Consider the following 24,214-nt stretch of genomic DNA (forward strand, 5'->3'; position numbering starts at 1 on the left):
ACAAACCCTACAACAAGCCGAACTCCATTTTGCGCACATTCTGAACTGGTCACATTAAGAGAGTTAAGAGAGGACATGATTGGACATTTTTTGCGTGTTTAAGGAATTCTGGCACCTTATTGTAGTTATGTGTTGGCAGCTGTCTTATAAAGCAATAAAGCACCATATAAAGATTTTGTGTCAATGCACCTTTAAGATTGTGCACTAGGTCAGATTGTTTTTGTGCAAGCAAGCTTTCTGCATACCTTTCAGGAATTTTTACCAAAGCTATAAAACTGCAGGCGGAAATGAGCAGCAAGTTCCCAGAGAATATTGGAATCAAGAATCAAATGGCAGTTTCTTACCTCATGATTGGGCAAGGAAAGGTTGCTGCCGAGCTGCTTGAACAGGTGTCAAACTTATTTCTTCCTTCTATGAACTCCGTTTCTGCTTATGAAGCAGCAATTATTGTAGATGTGCTGGCTATTGTTTAGTCTCCTTATCTTACTAAAAGAGCTCATTTGTTTAATGCATAGGGTCATCCACTCTTAGTGCAAACACGGTGCAGCGTGGCCACGAACTGATGGGTCACACAGTGCGGCCCTACACTAAAGCTAAGCAGCGCAGGCATACAGGAGCTGTGCAAGGGCTTGGAGGCGGGGCTTCATGTCGTCTGCTACATCCGGGGAGCACGCCGTGCTTTTGCAGACAACACGCGACACGAATCCCCTCCTCCACACCCCTGTGCACCTGTGCCGCTTAGCTTCAATGTGCGGCCATGCACGCTGTCACTTTGCAGACCGCGGCCACACTGCACCATGTTCTTACTAACGACCATATACAAAAGGGAAGTGCTTGTTAGGCATAAAATTGGTCGTGACATCTAATAGTGAAAAATAACTTCTAATACTGACATCATGCTCGAATTTGCAGTTATTCCGTGTTCTGTTCATTAATTTTTATTGTTTGCTTTAATATGGACTGTCCAGAATAACAAGGAGATATGGAGTGTCCAGAGTAACAAGGAGATTGTTATTGGTTTTCAGTTATTCAACTGCAGTATAAGACGATGAGCAAAACGAGAACAAGGTAAAAGCGGGAGCCAACATTTCGACAGGTGGACTTGCCTTTTTTGAAGTATAAGTATCGTGAGGATAGGATTACAGGAAAGAAAAAGAAGCCTTAGTAATGCAAACCACTACCTTTCCTTGGCTCCAAGCATCTTTATGTACCAAGGTTTTATGATTAATTCAAACTTGAATGAGCAATCTTGGTTAATTCAAGCAAATTTAAAGATTTCAATTGACCCACTAAGCTGTAATTTCACTGCAAAACCATTTGATTCATATGTGGTCAAATTCAAAAATTTCATTCCCGAGCTTAGATGTTTGAAATCTGCAGTTTATTTTCATTCAACTAAAGTGCAAGTTATAAAGACACAACTGATACAACTAGAGGTTCTTAAGCACCTGACTGCTATGGGACCCTTTAATTAATACACTATCAAACAAGGTGGCAAAGTTGTGTGGCAATACATTCAACAAAAGAAGTACAGTCACTGATCTATTACACAGACTTGGTGGTGATTGGCTCGAAGTCCATATGATTGGGGACCTGAAACAATGAATTAACCAGAAAATAAGTGTCTTTATTCAACCAGTGGCCAGAAAAGCTTGTCAGAACATTGTTCACTAGAGCGGCAGCTTGAGCTTGTTGGCTTTCGATCCTGGTGTTAACAGCGCAATTAGACGGGGACACGAGATGAAAAGACAACACCACGAGCGCTGCTTGGTGCCGTCTTCTTGTCTCGTGTCCCCGTCTAGTTGCGTTGTTAACACCAAGACGTTGTTGTGAGCACATGCATTTGCACGTGATTAGGTCATTCTGTATTTCAGTGATTTTCATGCCAAAATGAAGCATATTGTAAAAACAAATGAAGAATTCTGTGTGAACAAAACTGGCTGTTTGTTGTTAATTCCCTCCTGAGAATGCCACCAGTAGTATGTTTTGTGTTTTATTTATTTATTTATTTATTTATTTATTTATTTATTTGTTTATTTATTTATTTTATACTTTCAAGGCCTGAAGGCACTACAGAAAGGAGAGGTAACAAATCAAGATGATATGCAGACGTCTGTGATGTGAATGATGTAAGCAGGAAAGTGGTTCCAGTCAACACTTGTGCAGGGTAAAAAAGAATCATGGTACCTGTTTGTTTGGCAGGATGGGACGTCAACTTTATATCTATGGTCAGATTACGATGAAACGTAGAAAGGTGGGGTGATAAGTTGTTTCTTCAGCACTTGGTTACAGTGATAAACCTTGTGGAATAGGCAAAGGCCAGCGCATTTGCGGCGTATTGAAAGATCTGGGAGATTCAGTTTTTTCATACATGTTACACTGGAATTGCGGGAATAGTTAGATAAAATAATACGAGCTGCTCAATGTTGAATTACTTCAAGGGTGAGGGTTAGTGATGCTTGACTGTTATCCTAAATGGCAGATGCGAATTCTAGTTTTGAGTGAACTAGGGTTTTGTAGAGTGTCAGTTATATTTATTTACTCATACTGTTGGCTTATCGGCCGTTACAGGGTGGGTCAAAAGCAGCACTTCAACAATTAGTACAATACATGATATTCCAATAACACATATAGCACAAAAAAAAGAACAAGTCAGTAGCAGTATTTCGGCAATTAGTACAGTACATGAATAAGGCATTACATGAATAGTGTTTGAATAGGCGAACATAAGCGAACAAAAAAGATACATAAGCAAAATATTCTGCACATACTCTGATCAATAAGACTATAAATGCAGTGTTAACAAATGAGTTCATACACCCCTCTGGCGGTGGGGGGGACACATACAAAAAAGTGGTGAGCATATATACGTGCGTGCATCTTTCAATGTAGCTTTAAGTTTTCTCAAATTCTTCTGCACTGATGCTTTCTCGCGTTATCACCGGTAATTCATTCCATTCTTTAATGGTTCTTGGGAAGAAGGACAATGCGTAAGCATTAATGTGCATCTGAGGTATTTGAAAAATATTATATTTGCTTTACCGTAGCGTTCTACCTTGTCGTGCTATCGAATGCTGTTCACTATTGATGTTGAATGTGTTTTTATTGAGAAGAAAAAAGAACTTTAACCTAGCTATGCGCCAGCGTTCAGCGAGCGTAGGCAAGTTCAGCAAACCGAGCATTTCGGAGACAGAATCTGTGCGAGAGTAACGTGATAGAATAAACCTTGCTGCTCGACGTTGAACTCTTTTCAGTCTCTCAATTAACCCTGACTGATAAGGGTCCCAGATTATGCTGGCATATTCTAGCGTGGGTCGAACATTCCTTAAGTAAGCTATTAGTTTTGCTGACTGTGAGCCTAACTGCAATTTCAGTCACAAGAACCAAAGCTTCTTTTCCGCAGTTTCACATATTGTTATAACATGATTCGACTAGCTTAAATTCGTGGATATATGTATGCCTAAGTATTTCAGCACGTCAACCATGGAAAGAACCGAAGAATTCACTGTGTAATTAAAATCAAAAATATGATTTATTTTATTCGTTATGCGCAATACAACAGTTTTACCCTCATTTATTTTCATTTTCCATTTGTCACACCATTTTTCTATAGCCTTAAGAGCGTCACTGAGTAATTTCTGATCTTCCGTGCTATTAATTTCTTTGTATAATAAGCAATTATCGGCGAAATGTCGCACCATGATACCTTCATCGATTGCATAGGAAATGTCATTAATATTTGCGGTGCATTTAATTTTTAATATTAGTTATACAAATATAACTATTTTTAATAGTTATATTTGTATGTTCATGTGTATATGTGTATATTTGTATTTGTTCATGTGTATAACTATTTTTAATAGTTATACACATGAAGTCAAATCTAGCTTCACTTGTACAAGTTAGGATGTGATTTATATGCTTGATTGTTCCTTCTGTAAGAAACAATATGTCGGTGAAACAGGACAATCAATGAACGTCAGATTAAACGGACACCGCACGGACACAGCTAAAAAGCTTCCCAAAGCCGTTGCCGAGCATTTCAACCAACCAGGTCATAACTTTGATGAACTTAAACTCTACATCTTACAGTCAAATTTCCGTTCTGAACGAGAAAGAAAATGCAGAGAATCATACCTTATCCATAAGTTCAAGACATTGCAACCAATAGGCATAAACGTTTCAAAGGGAGCTTTAGAATCTATTCGCTATGCTAAACTTCAAGCTATAGGCAACAACACTTAGTTGGATTTCTTGGCGTTCCCCCCCCCCCCTTTTTTTTTCTTTTCTTTTTTTTCCTTTCCATTCCTCTCCCCCCCTTTTTTTTTCAGCCAGTGTGTCACATGCCTTTGACACTCCGGCTAACAAGCTAACATGCGTGGGTTAAAATACCGGAGTGGCTCTGGCTTTGACCTTGTGCACTGCTTTCCTTTACTCTCAATTCGACATGCTAACACACCTTCCCTTGTTTCCGCACCCTCCCGCCTCACACCCTCTCCCCTTTAGAAGAACCCCACCTATATATACTGTGGCGAGGAAAGCGTACGTCGCCTTGAAGAAGACAAGTCCACTTGTCGAAATGTTGGCTCCTGCATTCACCTTGTTCACGTTTTGCTCATCGTCTTGTTACACCAGAGTGACACATTGTAATGATCCCCTTGCAGCTTATATGAATTATCAGGGTTAGTGATCTTGCAATATGTTACACAATCATCTGCAAACAGATTAATTGATGATGGGACTACACTGTTAGAGAGATCATTAATATAAATCAAGAAGAGCAAAGGCCCCAAGACAGATCCTTGTGGCACGCCAGATGTAACTGGTGACAAAACAAATGGATAGTTATTGGCTGCGACATTTTGAGTTTGATATTAAAGAAACTCTTTAATCTAAGACAGCATATTTGGCTCAATATTAAGCTGATTAAGTTTGTGAATAAGTAGGTTATGACATACGAAGCCGAAAGCTTTGGCAAAGTCTAAAAAGTATACAGTCAATATCAAATTTTTGATCTAAGGCGGCAAACAAATCGTTAGTGAAACAAAGAAGTTGAGTATCACATGAAAACGGTTTTATAAAACCGTGCTGACATGGATAGAAGAATGGGTTACTTTCCAGGAAATCCATAAGACGAGAGTATATTACATGTTCTAAATGTTTGCATGGAATGCTAGTTAATGAGACAGACCCGGTAGTTCTCAGGACAATCCGCATTACCTGATTTATGGAGCGGAATGCCCTTAGCTGTTTTTCTGTCTGTAGGAAGTGATGAGCACTGTAATGACTGAGTGAACAGTTTCAATAGAATAACAGATGAAAATTGTGCCATACATATTAGCATTTTTGAATTAATAAGATCAGGACCTGCAGAAAAATAAATCTTTTAGCATCAATCAAGCGGTTGATACCCACTCAGTCAATTAATATGGAATCCGTAGTATGGAACAAGGAATGGGGAATATTCGGTAAATTGGTAGGATTATTATCACAAGAAATGAGGTAAACACTTCATTTAACACAGTGCAACACAGATTTTCTTCATAATCGCTGCCATCAACATGAACCAACTGAATATAATCGGCTTTCTTGTCGCTAACAATGTTCCAGAATTTGCGTGGATTAGTTAGTAAGAGCAGTGTAACATTGAAACTAGTTTTTTTAGCATTGCTAGTGGCATAAATGTACTCCGCTTCCACATAATCATAAGCATCCCAGCGCTTGGCAAGATTGGTTTGTTTGGCGTATTGGAAAATATGTTTCTTTTTGTTGCGTAGTTGCTTAAGGAATTATTAAACCAGTGCAAGCATGAGTTCTATGAAACTGCCTTTGAGATATATACCAGTTAATGAAATATTATTTATTTTTGTAGAGCTGCCAGTTTTCTTCAACAGAGCATTAATCAAATTTAGTAACGCAGTCGCTGGTGAACATTTCCGGTTCACTAGTAATTCACGGTGTGTCAGCGTGGTTGTAGTCAATGATAACTTTAGATTTTTTTTTTTTTTGAGAGATATGTGCATTCTCAACATAAAATTAATAATCAAGTGATCACTTAAGCCCTGTAGGCAAATCAGTTTCGAAACAAAGTCGGGCAAAGTGGTAAAAATAAGGCCTAGGATGTTAGATGACATGGTAGTGGTACAGTTTTTTTTTTTTTTATTAATACTGTAAGCCTTTACAGGCTCTTACAGGCTCTTACAGGAACAATAAAGAAAACAACAACGAAAAACAGTTGGGTTCATGTGCTAGCTCTAAAGTCCGAACAGAGATTCAGAAATTGTGTATCACCAGATGAGCTTTTTGCCCAGGAAAGAAAAACGAAACCACTTTACTACAAAATATTAGGAAAATTAAGATCCGCCAAAAGAAACAAAGGTGACGTAGGACAACGAAGAGTTAAATTGTTTAGAACATCATGTAAATCATCGCAGAAAGATTTTGGTGCTGTTGGCAGTCTATAACACATGCAAAAAATACAGTTATGATTATCAGCAGCAGCATGTATGCTCAAAAACTCTAAAGCAGGCACTACTGGCACATTCGACAAAGCAAGTTGATCATTCATGGCGATTAGAACACCCACCCTTGCGAGCACGAACATCACAGTCATAGCAGTAGATCTTATAACTTTTTTCACATTATAAAATATCACTGTTTCTTATTTTCGCTGAAAGCCAAGTTTCCAAAAGGGCAATTATGTCTGCTGAGCATGCATCAATACGAGATGATAAAGTTCACTTATTAAGAACACTGCATGCATTGGTGAAAAATATTGCCATTAATTGGTAGTGATCACCTCTCTAACTTTGTCATTCTTAACCTTATGACCACAATCAATGCAGGTTTGTTGTGCACATTTGAAAACACCACTTTCACTTGGTTGCAACGTGCTTCTTTTTGTGTAGCTTTCTTTTCCACATTTAACAGAAGACTGCTGTGATTTACAAGCAGTGGGCCATGAGAGCTTTTAATGATTTTGCTGGCTTTATTTAAACAGAAATGAGAGCTATGCAAATAGTAGCATTGCAAAACATTGGAAAAAAAGTTATATGGTGCCACTGAAACTGAATCTTAGCTTTCCCATAAAGAGGAAAAACTGTTTCCCTGTCTTGCTTTGAGCTATTCATAAATTTATATTGCAACAAAGTAACCATAGTGACACATCATTACAATTCACAAAAGCTGAGCTACAGGACAGCTACCACTGTTCACAGTAAAGATTTGGTTTCGGTGGCCCTTTATGGTTTTCATCCAATGCGCCTGCACAACTCATTTATTTGCTTCTTATTGCTGTACACTTTCTGCCTTCTCTGCTATATGTTCTGAAAAGCAATTACAAAATCATAAAAGCACGAAAAAAAGCAACGTTTTTAGCCATGGTTTGCAGCTGAATAGAAACCATTGTAATGCTAATGCATGCCTGCTTTGTACGTATGTATTAATTTGGCTTCATTTCTAGGTTCATCTGAAAGGAATGCAAAAATAAAAATTTTGTGTGCATCATTTTTTTAAAATAACTAGCTATACTTTTGTCTTCCAATTACGTTTGATATGGTTTTGAACAACTTGAACTTCTGACAATTCATAATTTGAGCCTGTAAGGCCTTGTCTCAGTTTTTGCTCTTGCTCATTCAGGTTTTGAAACAGGACCCAAACAATGGGTTTGCCAAGGTGCACTATGGTTTCATATTGAAGACTGAAAGGAATGACTTGGATAGTGGCATCAAGTATATGAGCGAAGGCATTGCAACCAAGGAGCCAGGGGTCACAGATGGCCGGTTTTACTTGCACCTAGGAGATGCCCTCCAGAGGACCGGACAGAATGATGAGGTGACTTTCAATGAGGTCTTCTTCTTCGAGGGTTCCACTGTGGGGCACTGAGATTAATTCAACGAGCTGCTATTTCCCTCCGTAAACATGTTGCAGTGGGTCACAAAGCATAGTAGAACTCATGTGCTGCAACACGTAACTACGGATTGAACATGAGCAATGGTGCTCTTCACATACAGTATTTAGTCATGCATTGTGATGCACTGTTCTGTTAGGTCTCTATCAAACCAGCAGCTGTGCAATTGTGCTTGTGCCAATGCAGATGCATTATAGATCAAATTTGGCATTACCTGGCTGTGGTTAGTGCTGGTTGGATTACTACAAGAACAGAATCCAACATAATTTCAAGTTGTAGCCATGAAAGTGTTGCTGCGTGGCTACACAATATTGTGCATTAATGTGCTCATCAGTGCTAGCAGTGCATTACTCGTCATTTCCCAGTGGCACACATAGTGAAAGGTGCCCCATAAACCTGTACAATGTCACATTGATTGGAGGCTGCCACAATACTGCTTCTTAAGGGGAGACGCTCCTCGAAAAAACATTTCTTTAATATTTGTACAAGAGATTTGAAGATCCACCCATTTATAGAGCATTTCAAGCCGATTTCACATTTGTCATTAGTTTTTGTGTAGCTGCTGTAGTTTTTGAGTTAAGTCCTACACAATGGCAAAATAGAGTGACTTTGCAGGCACTTTATTGTGTAATAAATTTTTGCAGGATGCTTTGTGCTGTAGCTTATTTAGCTCTTTGTAGACCGCAAAGTGCCGATATCTATTCAAACAGCGTGTGCAATTACTGGAACTATAAAAAAATTCGGACACTTTAGCTAATTTTCTTTTCACAATCACATGAAATTATCCTTGTACACTTTTACTAACAAAATTTGGCATACATGCTCTTGAAGATATGTACAGTGCTATTATCTACTTGAAATTGCAATATCTCCAAGCCGTAAGTTGCAAAAGTACATTTCAGAGAATTGAGAAAAAGATTATTTGAAATGTTCTAATTTTCTTGCATAGTTTCAGCAATTGTACACACTGTTTGACTAGATATCGGCACTTTGCGATCTACAAAGAGCTAAACAAGCAACAGCCTAATGCTTTCTGTGAAAACTTATGACATAAAAAAAGTGCCCCTAAAGATGACTACTATATTTTGCCATTGTGCATCACATAACACTATAACAGCTACAAAAAAAGCAGTGCCATATTTGAAATCTGCATAGAAAACTCTATACTAGACTGAATTTTGAGACCTCTAATACAAATTTTTTTAAAAGTTGTTTCGAGGAGCGTCTCCTCTTAAAGGTGACTGCTATACCAATATTTAAAATCAGTTTAACTGTGTTTGATGCAATAGTCTGCGATTCTGACAAGAAGTAGGTAGCAAGTACTACAAAGAAATTCAGTCATGTTGACAACTTGGCTTCAGCACTTTGTGTCAGCACTTCTCTAAACATTACTGTTGGTCATATTGATTAAGCAATCTTGTATACATGAAAATACTAGGCACATCAAAATTGGCTTTACGCAACTTGTCATCTTGCAGGTTACCTCACATTCCTCTTGTACCTTTATGGTTGTATAATTACTAGACATATTCAAAAGCTTCATTTACTGCACATATACGGTAAAACTTTGGTACAATTCACCATTTGTTTATTCAATATCTCCAGTTCCTTGGTGCAGTAACTTATCAGTTTTACCAAATATCATGAACCCTTAGTACAACTTGAAGTACTGTTAGGTAGTAACTTCTGCAAAAAGGGCTTACTTGAACAGTTGGTACATGTTGAAGCTAAATAGAGTAACTACACATGGGACAGGATGAAAGAGAAGAACAAGCAAAGCGCTTTGTTTATTCTTCTCCTTTGTCCTGTTTTATGCGCTGTTGCACTGTTTAATCATAACTTCTGAACTGAAAGTTCCTTGCCACAGTGCCATGGCATGTATTTGTGGCATCCTCAAGAATTTATGCATTCATTCGTGTGTTCATTTAATAGGTAATCTAGTTACATGAATTATATGAGTTTTAGAAATAGCATAACCAAGCGGCTTTAAAGTACCCAATAGCCTGAACTCCTTTGTATACCCTATATGTTCTTTTATATGTCTGGTAGATAGCACCCCATAACATGAGTCCTCTATTTCTAATAAAGTTGAAGCCGACTATATCGAACCCATTTACATGGCATTATTCTGTATATCGAACAATTTCTGAACACAGTATAGTTACAATGAGTACATATAGCAAAAATTGAGTATATAACAAAAATAGCAGTGACTCCCGATATATCAAACGTCAAGCAGCGCAAAAGTGCCCCCCAGAAGTTTGCTTTCCCTCGCAGCGGCAGGGAAACCCGGCGGCATGGCTCCATCCAACCGCTTTTTTCCTTTTTACTACCTGTGCTTGCTTTTGCTCTAACAGGTAGGCAGCAGAGCGTCATCCTGGCTTGGGTGTGATTGCCACGTCCACCTGATGCAAAGGGTTGGCCACAGCTACATCATCATCATCATCTGATCTCCCTACCGTGACTGCGCTGGGCCGGGCGAGCCATCGACACCCCCCTGCAAAAAATGATCTTTGCCCGCCCGTAGCGCTTGCTCACACAACCAATCAGAGGCTCTCGTGCCCTCGTCGTGCAAGATGGCACAAGTGCGAGTTGTCTCGCTGCTTTTCTAGTTCATTGTGCTTGCACCTTGTGGGCCTTCTCCCGTAGTGCTGCCGTGATAAAGCGGCAGAATTTGCCTTTCGCCATGAAGTGCAAAATCATAATATGAATGAAACACGGCGAGAAGTGAGATGTCCCGGCTGTTTGCAAAATTCCAAGGAGGACTCTCAGCACGATCTTGAAGAATAAGGGGGAGATTAGCGCTATAGCGGACAAACTCGCAACCCAGTGCCCGTGTGCCCGTTGCATATGCACGGCCTTGTACAAGTGTTTCATCCGAAATTGCTTCAGACGTGCCAGCTTCTGCTAGCCCGGTGATGACCGTAAATTCTGATGAGTGCGACAAAGCTGTTGCCGGTGTCGCCGAAGTTTGGAGCGGGCTGTCAGAATTTCCAGAAGCCATTGATTCAATGGTCGACGAGTTTGTGAGTGCAGATGATGGTGCCGCAACCACGGGAGAGCCTGAAACGAGGCCTAAATTGCCGATATCGTACCGAGCACAAGTGAAAGTCGACACAATGAGGAAAGCAACAACAGTCCTTTGCCCACATACTCCGAGGTGATTGGTACACTCGCACTAGTCCAGTGCTTCTGTTTGAATGTGGAAGGTTGCGGCCTCAGCTGCTCCGACTCTTTAGACAATGTGGAGAAGTGCGTGCATCGCAGGCAGCGAAATTGCTCAAGCAGAAGAAAATGCAGGATTATGTCATGCGAAACTAAGCTAGTTTCATCAATAAAATAATTTTGTAAATAGTATGTGCTTTTATGACGTCCACAACTCTTTAGCAGGCTTATATCGAATTATGTTCTGTATCAAACTGATACTAGGTGTTTTTTTGCAAGTTCGATATAGCCGGGTTCGACTGTATTCCCTAATATTTTACAATGTTCACCTTGTTAAGGCAACTTCCGCATTAATCAACTCTTGGCAGATATATGCTGACAACACTTTGACTTGTCGATCTCAGACTGGTGTCTCAGGCAATCACAGTTTGTTGCCTGTGATGTGCTGCAGGGCTGCTGATACTGTGGTGCATGGCTCTTTCGTAAAGGGTAAAGCGGTCCTGAACCACTCTTTATTGAAGTCAAGATGTGCACTTGACGTTATATCAGAAATACCTTGTAGCAAAAAGTACTTCAGTGCGTTTAGCAGAAGCAGAGTTATTGGCAATCGAAGATCGCCTTTTATCCCATTTGCACTGCTGCTGGCCTTTCTTCAGTGCTTTGCTCCCGGCTTTTGTTCAGTGCTTTGCACTGTGAGGGCAGGCGAAGGCTATGGCAGAGCCGTGTGGTACACACAACGCTCCACCTACTGAACACCATCATGGCGCACAGTTCAGCTTTGATTTTGGATGTTCACATAGATGCCACTACTTCAGATTTGGGTTCCTACGACACAACAAACTCAAGGGCTATCACTCAGCTTACGGTTGAGTTCACAGTGTCTCATCCCTTTGCTATGCTACAGTGTACTAGATAGCTATGCGCGGCTGTTCTCATACCGAGTGTCATGAGTCGCACGTTTTATTTACGGCAATCAAACAATTTCCGAATGCCGAACAAACATCCTCTTCATGTTCACTTGTGTGAGTACATCAGCAGCACGTGCATCGGCTAAGCGATAGATGCCACACTCCAGACTCGCATTGAAAGGATTCCTGACATAACGAGCTTCGACCATGATGGTGACACACCTTGAGGGTGCAGCTCGAAAGCACACAACCTGTTCGGCAGATGTTGGCGTTTGGGCCTTGAGTCATGTCACCCACAGATGCCAGTCAGAGCATGCGGCAAGTGCAGCAAGTTCGTCGCGCATTTACACTGTGCTGTAGATGCGGCTACACTCCACTGTAGTGGCTAACTATGGGCACAACAAGGCCGGAGTGCATGCTTGTGATCATGAGCATGCTTGTCCTGCATGAGCTTGACCGAGGGATAGTAGCCACCTCCAAATTGCACATTTTGCGTCATAACTCAATACAGAGTAAAGTCTGCTAGGACATTTAGCCAGGAGCAGCTTGAGTGAGCGCACGCTGGCCAGCTTGCGTGTGGTCTGACCTTAAGTTTCGTGTGGTTCGAGGCTAGTTGAGGTGTTCAAAACTAATTGAAATTAGCGAGACTTGATGGCTACAACACTGATAAGCAGTGTGGCCAAAGTTTCATTTATGCAGCATGAGGGCACAAACGAGCGTTAGCAGATGATGGTTGGCGATAGTACAAGATTCGTACTTCAGGAAGTGCGTAATTCTTATAGAAATTCAAAATGCAGATTTTCGCTTACATCAGCCTGTTTATTAAACTGCATCAATAAAGATACACTTGTTGTAGCGGGTGGCAGAGTGACGGAGACGATCCAAGAGCACGTACTGCACTGTCTTATTTCAGCGACAGCGAACTTGATCTATAGGCTGCTTGCCTATGACATAACATAAAAAGAACGAATCATGTTTGACATGTGTGCACAGCACTTCATATCACTTCTCCCTTTCTTTTAAAACTGCAGTCTTTGCACGGGTCTTCGTTGTCAGGTAGACCTCCGTAAGACCGGCGGACTTGGGGGAGAGAGAGCCTGTTCAGCTGGGAGGGACGTTGGAGGTGTTGTCGAAGGAACAGGCGCAGCGCCACTTGCTTCTGGAGTGGCCAGGCTGCACCGGGCTTCTGGCGTTGACGTGGGCTGATTCTTGTTGTCCGGGCTGGGTTGAAGCGAGTCGGGAGCCTCCGCTTTTGGGGTCACGGGTGACACAGGCACGCGACGGAAAATTTGGTCGAAGTGACGTCTGGCTAGGCCATCTGGAGTGTCGACCGTTACAAGGCGTGAACCCTCTATGCTCTTGACGATGCCTGGACGCCAACGCTTCCCTTGGCCAAAGTTGCGCACCCACACCTGGTCGCCGGACTGGAATCTGGGAGGCTGCGAGTAACTTTGAGGTAGAGAAGGGACGCAAGTATCCAAGCGCGAACGAATTTGGTAGTTCAGTAGCATCTCTGAAGGAGACTTGCCGCACGGTAGTGGGGTACGTCGATAGCCTAGGAGCACTCGCGCTAGTTTTGTTTCGAGATCGTTCACCATCGAGTGCTTAAGAAGGCCATCCTTTATTGTACGGACCGCACACTCTGCGAGACCATTAGATTGTGGGTGGTACGGCGCACTACGTAGATGAGTTATGTTGTTGACAGTCATGAACTGGGAAAACTGCTGACTTGCAAACTGAGGCCCGTTATCTGATACAACTGTTTGCGGCAAGCCAAAACGCGCAAGCAATTCTCGAAGCCGCACAATTGTGACTTCTGTGGTAGCCGACTTGACGAGAAGTGCCTCAATCCATTTTGTATGCGAGTCGACGACTATCAACAGCATGCATCCCTCTATCGGTCCGGCGTAATCAATGTGAAGCCTTGACCATTTGGTTCCCGTTTCTGGCCAACAGATAGGAACCTGTCGATGGGGCATTGGCTGAGCTTGTACACATGAGATGCACGAACGTGCAAGGCTTTCAATCTCACCATCCAACCCAGGCCACCAGAACAGCGTCCGAGCCAGTCTTTTCATCGCAGATGCACCCTGGTGTGACCGATGTAGCTCAGCGAGCATGGAGACTCGCGCTTTGCGGGGTATGACGATGCGATGACCCCAGTAGAGCAGGCCTTCTACGCTTGACAGCTCCAGTCTTCTGCAAAAATAAGGTTGAAGGTGATTGTGACACGGTGACAAGCGTTTAGGCCATCCATTCAGTACAAAGTGCTGCACAACGCTAAGGTTTTTATCTCCATTCGTCAGCGCCCGTATGGCATCCGCTGGCACGAACGAGCTGTCAAGGGTCTCCGAAGACAATACGTATTCTAGTAAGGTGCCCGATCGACAAACGTCTGTTATCGGCACGGGCAAGCGGCTGAGTGCGTCTGCATTGGCGTTTTCCTTGCCGTCCTTGTACTCTATGCGGTAGCTATATTGGCTTAGAAACGGAGCCCATCTCTGAATACGTGCCGACGCCATTGGGGGCACAGGTCGATCTTCTCGTAGAAGTCCCACCAGTGGTTGGTGGTCCGTGACCAATATAAACTCGCGGCGCAGCAGGTAGTCTCGAAACTTTGTTACTCCGAATACCAGTGCGAGCGCTTCCTTCTCGAGCTGAGAATAATTCTTTTCGGCGTGTGTTAACGTGCGTGAACGGAAGGCAATGGGCTTATCCAATTTTCCAATTCGGTGCGAAATTACGGCACCTAAACCCGAAGGTGACGCATCGCATTCCAAACGCACTGGTTGGTTGGGATCAAAATACGTCAGAACAGGCGAACTCAGAAGTGTTTGTTTAGCCTTGAGATATGAATTTTCCTGCGCCGTTCCCCAGTGCCATTTATGCTCTTTTTCAAGCAAAAGATACAACGGCGCCAGCATCGTTGACATGTGTGGCAAGAACCGGTGATAATAAGTCAACAGACCCAAGAAAGAGCGCAGTTCGCTCACATTCGTAGGCCGTGGCGAGTCACGTATTGCTGCTAGGTTCTTCTCAAGCGGATGCAAGCCGTCTTTGTCAATGCGATGGCCCAGGTAGACGATTGAGTCTTTGCGAAAATGGCATTTTTTGGCCTTCAGCTTGATACCATTTTCTTGAAGTCTGCGCAAAACGTCCCGAAGCACCGAGCCATTATCGTCTTGACGTTCCGCTATCAATACATCGTCCAAATACACCTGCACGGCTGGAAGACCGGCCAGGACCGTTTCCATGCGCCGCTGAAAAATCGCGGGAGCCGAGGCAACTCCAAACGGAAGACGGTTATAGCAGAACAACCCCTTGTGAGTGTTTATCACGGCCAACTTCCTCGCCTCCTCATCCAATATGAGTTGGTTATAGGCATCCTTAATGTCCAGTGTTGTGAAAAATGATCCCCCACGTAGTGATGCGAAAATGTCTTCAATGTTTGGTAAAGGGTACTGCTCAGTTATGCACGCAGCATTGATTGTGGTTTTGAAATCGCCGCAGATGCGAAGGGACCCGTCTTTCTTCGATACTGGTACAATTGGCGCCGCCCACTCAGAATGTGTTATGGGCGATAATATGCCTTGCTCTACTAAACGGTCCAGCTCAGTTTCCACTTTTTCACGAAGAGCATAAGGAATTGACCGCGCCTTGTGGAACTTCGGTTGGGCGCCTTCTCAAATGTGGAATTTCACAGGTGGCCCCTGAATGTTTCCAAGTCCTGGCTCAAAAAGGGCAGGAAACTCGGTCCTGAGGCTGTCGGGATCTGCGATGTCGATTGAACCGCAGCGAGAAACCCAGACGGCAAAAGCGAGAACACTTGGATTAAGTCCCTTCTGCAATGGCTGGGACCCGAGCAGCCTGTAACTATCAGAGTGGCAGGTACAGTCTTCCCCGCAAAATGGGCTTCAAGGTGCAGTTCGCCGACAATGGGTAGCTTGCCCAAGTAACAGTTGAGCATGTGTTTGCATTTCGATAAGCGTGGCCAACTCAGACGGTGCTTTAGATACACCTCCTGCGGAATGATAGAAAACGGTGATCCCGTGTCAATAATCATGTTCAAGGGCACGCCATCCCAGCGGATAACTCTGCGGAACGCCTGGAGCAAAGATTTCTTTTCCCATGATTCCTGCAATGTGAAGACTGATGAAATATCGCCTTCCTCTGTTTCGGATGCAGCGCTCTCATAATGAACTGCGTTAGCGACGCCATCGCGCCTACGACCAGCCCGGAGCCCTGACTGGGAGCGGCATTTTCTTGCGAAATGACCAGTCTTCTGACAGCGAAAACACTGCTCCTTTTTGTGCGGACAGTCGCTTGCTTCGTGATCGTAGTTTCCGCAGCGTGCGCACTCAGTATGACTTTGCTTATCTCTGGTGAAGGTCTGATATCAGCGCGATTTACTCACTACAGTGCACACCGCTGCCTCATTATCAGGTCTAGTCATGGCGCTTACTTCCAGTGCGGCTGTCTCTGCCGCTATGGCAATCGTTTCAGCTTGGGCAAGTGTGAGCTCAGTTTTTTCAAGCAGCGTCTGCTGCACCGCCCGATTTCGGATGCCACAAACAATGCGGTCCCGTAACATACAGTCCAAACTGGTGCCGAAGTGACAATTATCCGCAAGCTTGCGTAGCTCAACAATATAGTCCCGGACAGATTCGCTTGCAGCCTGATTCCTTGTAAAGAACTTGTAACTTGTGGCAACCTCATTAGTCTTCGGCGCATAGTGGTTATTTAGGATGGTAAGTGTGTCCTTGTAACTCAGGGCATTTACTTTCTAGGGGGCGCACTGTCCAGCAAGAACGCCTACTGTCTTCGTTGACAGTGTCGAAACCAAGAGCGCCCTTTTCTTATCATCTGTCTTAATATCATTTGCTTCAAAAAATGCCTCCAGTCGAGTCAGGTAAATATCCCACTTATCTTGATTTTCGTCGAAACTTGGGGTACCGAGGTTCGTAGCCAGGGCCATGACCGCTGATGCTCCGTAGACTCGATTACTTTCAGTACCCAGCAGGACTCCCAGCGCTACCGAGACGCCACTGTTCGTGGCGGGGGCTCCACGGGGTGGTCACCCTCGTCGCCACTGTTGTAGCGAGTGGCAGAGTGACGGAGACGATCCAAGAGCACGTACCACACTGTCTTATTTCAGCGACAGCGAACTAGATATATAGGCTGCTTGCCTACGACGTAACATAAAAAGAACGAATCATGTTTGACACGTGTGGCACAGCACTTCATATCAACACTGTAACAGCAGGTAGAAGCGCGCTGATCCAGAGGCCCTGCTTGATTGATGCCAGCTTTTGGCTAAGAGCAGCAGTGTATGGTAATCCACTATATGACAAAATATGGCAGCTCCAAAAAGGGTGAGGAGGAGGCTTCTGTTGGAGAGTGTTTGAGAAAAAGCTGACTGCGCTCTGCTTCCGAGTTCCACGCACCATGCGCAACTGCTAAACTTCGCCAAGATGTTCACAGCAGCGTATGCTATCCGTGGACTGTTTTTTCACCAAGACTGAGTGGTTCAGGGCACCTTTTAGATGACTTGCTGAAGGCATATTTAACACTTATTTAAAATTTATAAATTGAGCAGGCATTAAATCACTTGCACGAGTCACTTTCTTGTTTTACGCATCCCAATTTTCTTCCTTATACCAACTCACCCACATTACCAGTACCACGTCATCATCATCATTCATCATCATTTATTATCCCTTAAGGGCCCTGGATTGGGCATTACATAAGGGGGGGGGGGGTTGAAAAGAGAAGTATTCACATGGTCATATAATTATAAAGCGAAATAAAAAGGCAGACAGGCAAAGTAACATTATACATTGTTATGGAACCGTGGTTGAAGGCAAAGACGGAAAAAAAAGACGAAAATAACACCCATGCAGTTGATCTCCGCATATGTTTGCAATTGAATAAAAAGGTTACAATACAATTCAATATAAAAATTCAATTCAATACAACATTCAATTCAATACAAAAATACAATTCAATACACATATATATACACACAAGTCAAAGCAGAAAATGTGACATATATGTTATGTCCCATATTAAGAAAAGAGCCACAAAGTGAAGTACGCGTTGGATATATGAGAAAAGCGGGAAATGTTTACCGATTACGAGAAAATTTGACAAAGTGAGCCGATATTAGCTGGCTGAATTTTGAGTTGTCACGTTCATTGACTAATGGTTCTGGAATCGAGTTCCATTCTTCAATCGCCAATGGTAAGAAAGACTTATTAAATTTGTTTGTCGAACCAGTTATGCTTTGTACACTCATAGAATTGAAAAGACGACGTGATGTCCATACAGGTGGCACTAAAAGGGAGGTTCTCAGGTCAGGGCGATTATAGTATAGATTTTGAAACAGGCATAGCCGTGAAATCTTCCTTCGATGAGCTAACGATTCAAAATTAATGGATGATTTAATGGCACTAATGCTAACCCGTCTATTATATTCGGAAACAATGAAGCGAGCCGCCCGATTCTGAATGCTTTCAAGTGATTCAATTAGATATTGCTGGTGAGGACTCCATATTGCGCTGGCATATTCAAGTTTCGGCCTAACGTACGCCTCATAGGCGAGTTTTCTGATATAACTGGGGGATAAAAAAAGGGCACGCTTAATGAAACCAAGTGTTTTGGATGTCTCTGCCACTAATTTCGTGATGTGTTCAGACCAGTTGAGTTTGTCGGTGATAACAACACCTAAGTATCGGTACGATTCAACACGTGATATGGCAGTGGAGTTTAACGAGTATGAAAAGTTAAAGGTGGAAAGCTTTCGAGATACTTGCATGCTCTTGCATTTGGATATGTTTAGATTCATCAGCCAGGTGGTGCACCAAGTTTCTATTATATCAAGGTCTTTCTGGAGGAGTCTCTGGTCAGATGTGGTAGTTATGCGACGATAAAGAACGCAATCGTCAGCGAAAAGGCGAATTGTGGAGGAGATATTTGCAGGAAGGTCGTTGATAAAGACTAAAAATAAGAGTGGTCCAAGGACAGAGCCTTGGGGTACGCCTGAAATGACTTTGGAGGGTTTGGAGCGGTAATTGCTGATAACAGTAAACTGGGTGCGGTCTGAGAGGAAACAAGAAATCCATGACAATATTAAGGGATCTAGAGAGAGAGAGGAGAGTTTAGCCATAAGATGTTGATGTGGAACCCGGTCAAAGGCCTTAGAGAAATCCAGGTAGATGATATCAGTTTGAAAAGATGAATCTAAGTTCAGGTGAAGGTCGGTAGTAAACTCGAAAAGCTGGGTATCGCACGAAAATCCAGAGCGGAATCCATGTTGTTTGGTAAAAAGGAAGGAGTTCCTGTCCAGGTGAGAGCAGACTTGTGAGTATATGATGTGTTCCAGCATTTTACAAGCAATACATGTTAATGAAATTGGTCGATAGTTTGATGGATCAGAGCGGTCACCAGCCTTGAAAACCGGGACAACCTTGCTTAATGTCCAGTCATTTGGAATTTCTGAACTTGAAAGTGATTGACTAAAAATTATTTGTAATATCTGGCATGAAATATCTCTTGTACCTTTTAGTATCTTGGTAGTTATGTCATCCGGCCCGGGAGCGCTTGATGGCTTCAAGTTATCAATGAGTTTAGCTATGCCTTCGACTGAAATGGAAATTGGAGGCATCTGGCTGAAATTATGACTGGGATAGCTGGGTACGTTTAGCACTCGTTCCCGAGTAAAAATTGAAGAAAAGTAGGTGTTCATGACATCTGCGCAGAGATCTGCGGTGACGTGCGAGCCATCTTGGTCGTGCAAGATTATATTTTGAGACGAGTTTCGGTTTGGCAACAGGATATTCCAGAACTTTTTAGGGTTATTCCGAATGATGTTATGCAAATCTTTATGGAAAAATTTCTTTTTGGAACTTCTGGGTTATATCGACGTTTGCTTCCTTCATTATGGTGCTGTGCTAAACAGCTTGTGCTTGAATGTCTCACCAAAAAATTTCCCTTTTCACCCATATCCAGAAGTGCATGCAAGTGTGGCAACTGTTTTATTGCACAGCCATATGCATCTTACTTTGTTGTCCACATGCACCCATCTTGTGTTGCCTCAGCTTTTGTTTTCAACATCACTAAATACAATTACCTCTAAATATGAAGAGCCACTTCTCTTTCGTCCTTCCTACAAGATTCGTCAAGTGAACCTGTTACTCTTGTATTAACCCTTTAAGGTTCGATCTTTTTTCGTCATATGCAACCGGCCAGGGTCGGTTATTCTTCTGACGGACCTATTTCGAAAAAGAATTACGGTAATTTTTCTAGGGTGACCATAATATGAAAAAGAAATTGTGTTGGCATATATATACTGTTTATTAATTAATAACAACAATAAAAAAAGGAAATTAACTTATAAGAATTAAAAATTTGATGCATTGTTATACACACAGTTCAAGGCTTAAAAAATGCGCACACAAGAATATTTCGCAACTCTCAAATGTTCCTGCTCTTACACTAATATTTACGTACATGGCGCAATCGAACTGCGTAGGCGAGCGCACTCAATACCGTGTAATTGTGTGCCCATCAAAAAGGCAAAACGTGTGACAAACTTCTGCTAGTCTTCATCTTATCGCCAACCAGAGGCAATTAGTTTTCGCAGGTCTCCAAAAAAGAAAAGAAAATAAAACTTATGCACGGCGGCATCGTTCCTATGCGCACCCCTGTGAGCACTAAACGAGCCAGAAACAGGCGGTCGCCCTTTGAGCAGTTAGTAACGAGATAGCCATCAGTTTTTCGAATGCAAGAAGCCGAAACCGCCCATAGAACAAAACCCAAAACACCGCCCGCCTGCGCGCGCGCCAATGCGCAAGTGGTAGTATATAGACGTGCCGGAGCAAACTAGCTCTAAAACAAACTATGCAACGAAAACCGAGAGAGGGAGACGCGAGAAAAAGATCCCCTGTACTCCCAAGTAGTGGCAGCGCATGGCAGAAAAGAAAAAGGTAGGAAATAGGCGCACTTTTTAAACGTACGGACGGCGCCGTAAATATACGGTATCAACCATTTTGGGCTTGTTCGCGGTGTCGTATATTTACGTCATTGACCCTGAAGGGGTTAAGAGGTTCCATTTTGTGACATGCAATTTTCAGCTGGCAATGCCTGTGCCTGTAAGAACTGCATATCAAGATAGACACGTTTTCTCCAAAATTAGGGTGCACCATTCCCACTACATACACATACCATCTGTATCTGCACTGGTGATTAATGGCTTACTGCATTGACACGTGCATTGCTCCGCTTTGTTTCAGGTTGCATCTTTTGCTGGCTTGTTGAACTAAACACATATGCTTCAATCATGTAAGCAAAGAGCTTAGTATGTATGGTATACTGTATCTTACACCTGCTTTCTGTGTGCAGACAGTGGAGACATGTTTAAAACCTGTGAGGTTTACAATTTCCCTTTGATGGATCTCAAGTGATTTAAGAGCAGTTTGAATTTCTCGGGATTCCCCTGGTTTCCTTCAGCTTCTCATAGCTTTCTCTGGCATTCACTGGTTTCTTTTTAACATTGTTTGGATTGTGCACTTCCTGCCTGAAATTGCTCACAGCAAGACTAAGACACAAGTCATATGCAGTAGTGCCTTGTGTGCCTCTAGGTGAAGTATGCTAACACTTCTCTAAGCCATTCAATAGCGGTGTGCCTCACAGTGTGTGCAGTCAAGTGTACAACAGTCTTTAGGCCCCGATACCTCACATTTTAGCAACATTCTTTGGACACATTCTCTATACTTTGAAAATTCTAGTAATTTGTGATGGAAAGGCTATTACATACAATACTCTTCCCAGGCTCTGAAAGTCTACAAAGAAGGAGTCAAAGAGGGGCTCTTTGCATCTGTTTACCAGCGCTCTCTGTACAGCGTTGATGGGCTGAAAGCTCAGCCATGGTGGGACCCAAAGGAAACGCCATATGCATCAAGCCTAAAGGTATACACCCTTCTCTATACTGGTTACAGTAAGCTTCTGTTGGATTCAGAAGAAAACTGCTGTGTGTTGTATTTTTGTGTCTTATCGTCTAGACATGCTTTTGTCAACTACTATAGATAACTTCAACCCTGCTGCCATCATGTTTAGGCAAATAAGCAGATTTTTTTCTGCCTAATCTGCCGCGCCTACAAATAGTGCGCATATACGGGGGTGCCATATTAAGATTTAGTGAATTCTTAAAATTCGGCTGTGGCAGATAGCATAATTCTAGCCGTTGAGCTGGATTATTCAACGAGGCAGACATTACTTGTACAAGAAATTAAAAAAAATGTTGAACTAATTAACAATAAATCACTAATTAACTTCATAATTAATTACCTTACGGCACATATCGCAATTTACTAATGGTAACCGGTGAATTTTCAAGGTGTATCGTACCACTCGGAATGATTTTCCAGGATGGCACCAGTTTAGAGATACAGTTAAACCTCGATATAACGAAGTAAGTAAAATCGGCAATTTGCTTCACTATATTGAAATTCAACATTTTATGCAAATAAGTGCAGTCACAGTTCAATTTTTCTTACAAGGGGCCACAGAATTTTCCGTATTATCGGACAATCGAAAAAAGCAAATTTGAATGAGAAAACAATTTATTGAGATGAATTTGGGAGTCGCGGACGAATGATACGGTTCATGTCACGTATGTCAACGATATGTTCACATTGGTGGTACGAATTAAGCGACGCCAGCCATGCTTTCGCATGCACTCCACCCCTGCAGCTGATAGCGTCGTCCACACAGCAACGACGTTATCATGAAAAGCGCCGGCAGGGGGGAGCAAATGCTTCATCTGGCTCTCGCTCCAATGAGTCACAGAAACTCAAGATTATGCAACCTCCAATACTAAATGCACGGGAAGATAGCTAACATGATGCCACACCGTCTTGGCATGCCCACTCTTGGCACACGCGGCGAGTACCTCTTGAGCAGGGTGCGTGGCTGCAAATGCGCTCAGCCACGCTTACATCCATGTGCAGCCAAGGCTGAGACGTGCGCCAAAAATCGCGAAGCGCCAACTTGCACCCCCCTCCTCCTCTCACGCACACACTTGATCCCGTTACCGCGAGCAAACTCCCCTCCCCCCCTTCCCTTTTCTCGTGCGGGAAGGCGGCACTCATGAAGCTGCCATCTTTCTTGTCTTACTCTTGAACACTTTTACTTACACCTAAAACACCAAGTGCACGGTCCACAATAGGATCTTATCGCACTTGTACTTCATACATCATGCAGCTCCACTGCGGCGGTCACTCTTATTGCGCCATGCGCGACTTGAGAGGCGTGCTTGCAAGCAGGCGCGTGCAAGTCAATCATTTGACCATCGGTGTCATCCGGGAAATTCATTCCAAGTGAATGCGCCTTGCAACCTCATCGGTTACAATTCGTAAATTGCATTATGTGCTGCTAGGTAACCAAGAAGTGATTATTGATTTTTTTAATTAATTGAACATGTTTTTTGATTTATCGTGCAAGTAATGGCTGCCTCTTCCAATAATCTAGCTCAAGGACTAGAATTATGCCAACTTGAACCTCGTTATAACAAAGTTGATAGGGGAGCTGAAATTACTTCGTTATATGTCTGTTACTTCGTTATATCCATTATTGCCATTTACTGCAATATATGCTTAATGGGGTGGACAATTGTAAACATGGAAATGGAAAAGAAGCCCTTGCGGCCTGCGGAACCACTACACGGCTGCACACGTGATGTAACTTGAATGAAACAACAAAAGAATCTTCAGCATGTGCAACAAACGACTTGGCACTTGACTTGACAGCTTTTAGGCCTGTAGATAGCTGCCTTCGATTCCATTGTGATGGTCTTTCGCATCCGCTTTCCACTTGGATCGTTGCGGTCGAGCAGCACGTGGCATGCCACAACACAGCGCTCCATTGTGTCAAGGAGACAAGCGAACTCATCCGCACCAGCTTGGCTTGGCCGGCTCGCACTCTCGGAGATTGTACCAATGACAATGAAATCTCGAAGGCCACACCCAGCTGCCAGCCCGCACAGTGCAGCGCAGGGAGAAGGAAAAATTAATGCAGGGCCTGGGCGTGACCCCCGAGATTGCTCCAAGGAGATCTCCGAGGCCAGGCCCAGCTGTGACTGCCTCCATGGCACGCTGCACAGTATAAGTGAATGCAATAATCTTTCGCACTACCATGCTTAGCCTCGTGGAGTGTTGCAGCTCACACAGCCACACAT

At 43.0% G+C, this 24,214-nt stretch overlaps 1 protein-coding gene across 6 annotated transcripts in view; it reads left to right on the forward strand.

Moving 5' to 3' along the window:
- The window catches only part of LOC142585967 (aspartyl/asparaginyl beta-hydroxylase-like), a 67,564-nt gene that overhangs the window by 13,641 nt on the left and 29,709 nt on the right, over positions 1-24,214 (forward strand). For all 6 annotated transcript variants that reach the window (XM_075697111.1, XM_075697112.1, XM_075697113.1 and 3 more), the window contains exons 8-10: positions 253-389; positions 7,639-7,833; positions 21,811-21,948. In XM_075697111.1, the coding sequence (XP_075553226.1) occupies positions 253-389; positions 7,639-7,833; positions 21,811-21,948 (470 nt within the window). The remainder of the gene's footprint in view (positions 1-252; positions 390-7,638; positions 7,834-21,810; positions 21,949-24,214) is intronic.

This window comes from Dermacentor variabilis, chromosome 6 (genome assembly GCF_050947875.1).
Source record: "Dermacentor variabilis isolate Ectoservices chromosome 6, ASM5094787v1, whole genome shotgun sequence".
Classification (NCBI taxonomy): Eukaryota; Metazoa; Arthropoda; class Arachnida; order Ixodida; family Ixodidae; genus Dermacentor; species Dermacentor variabilis.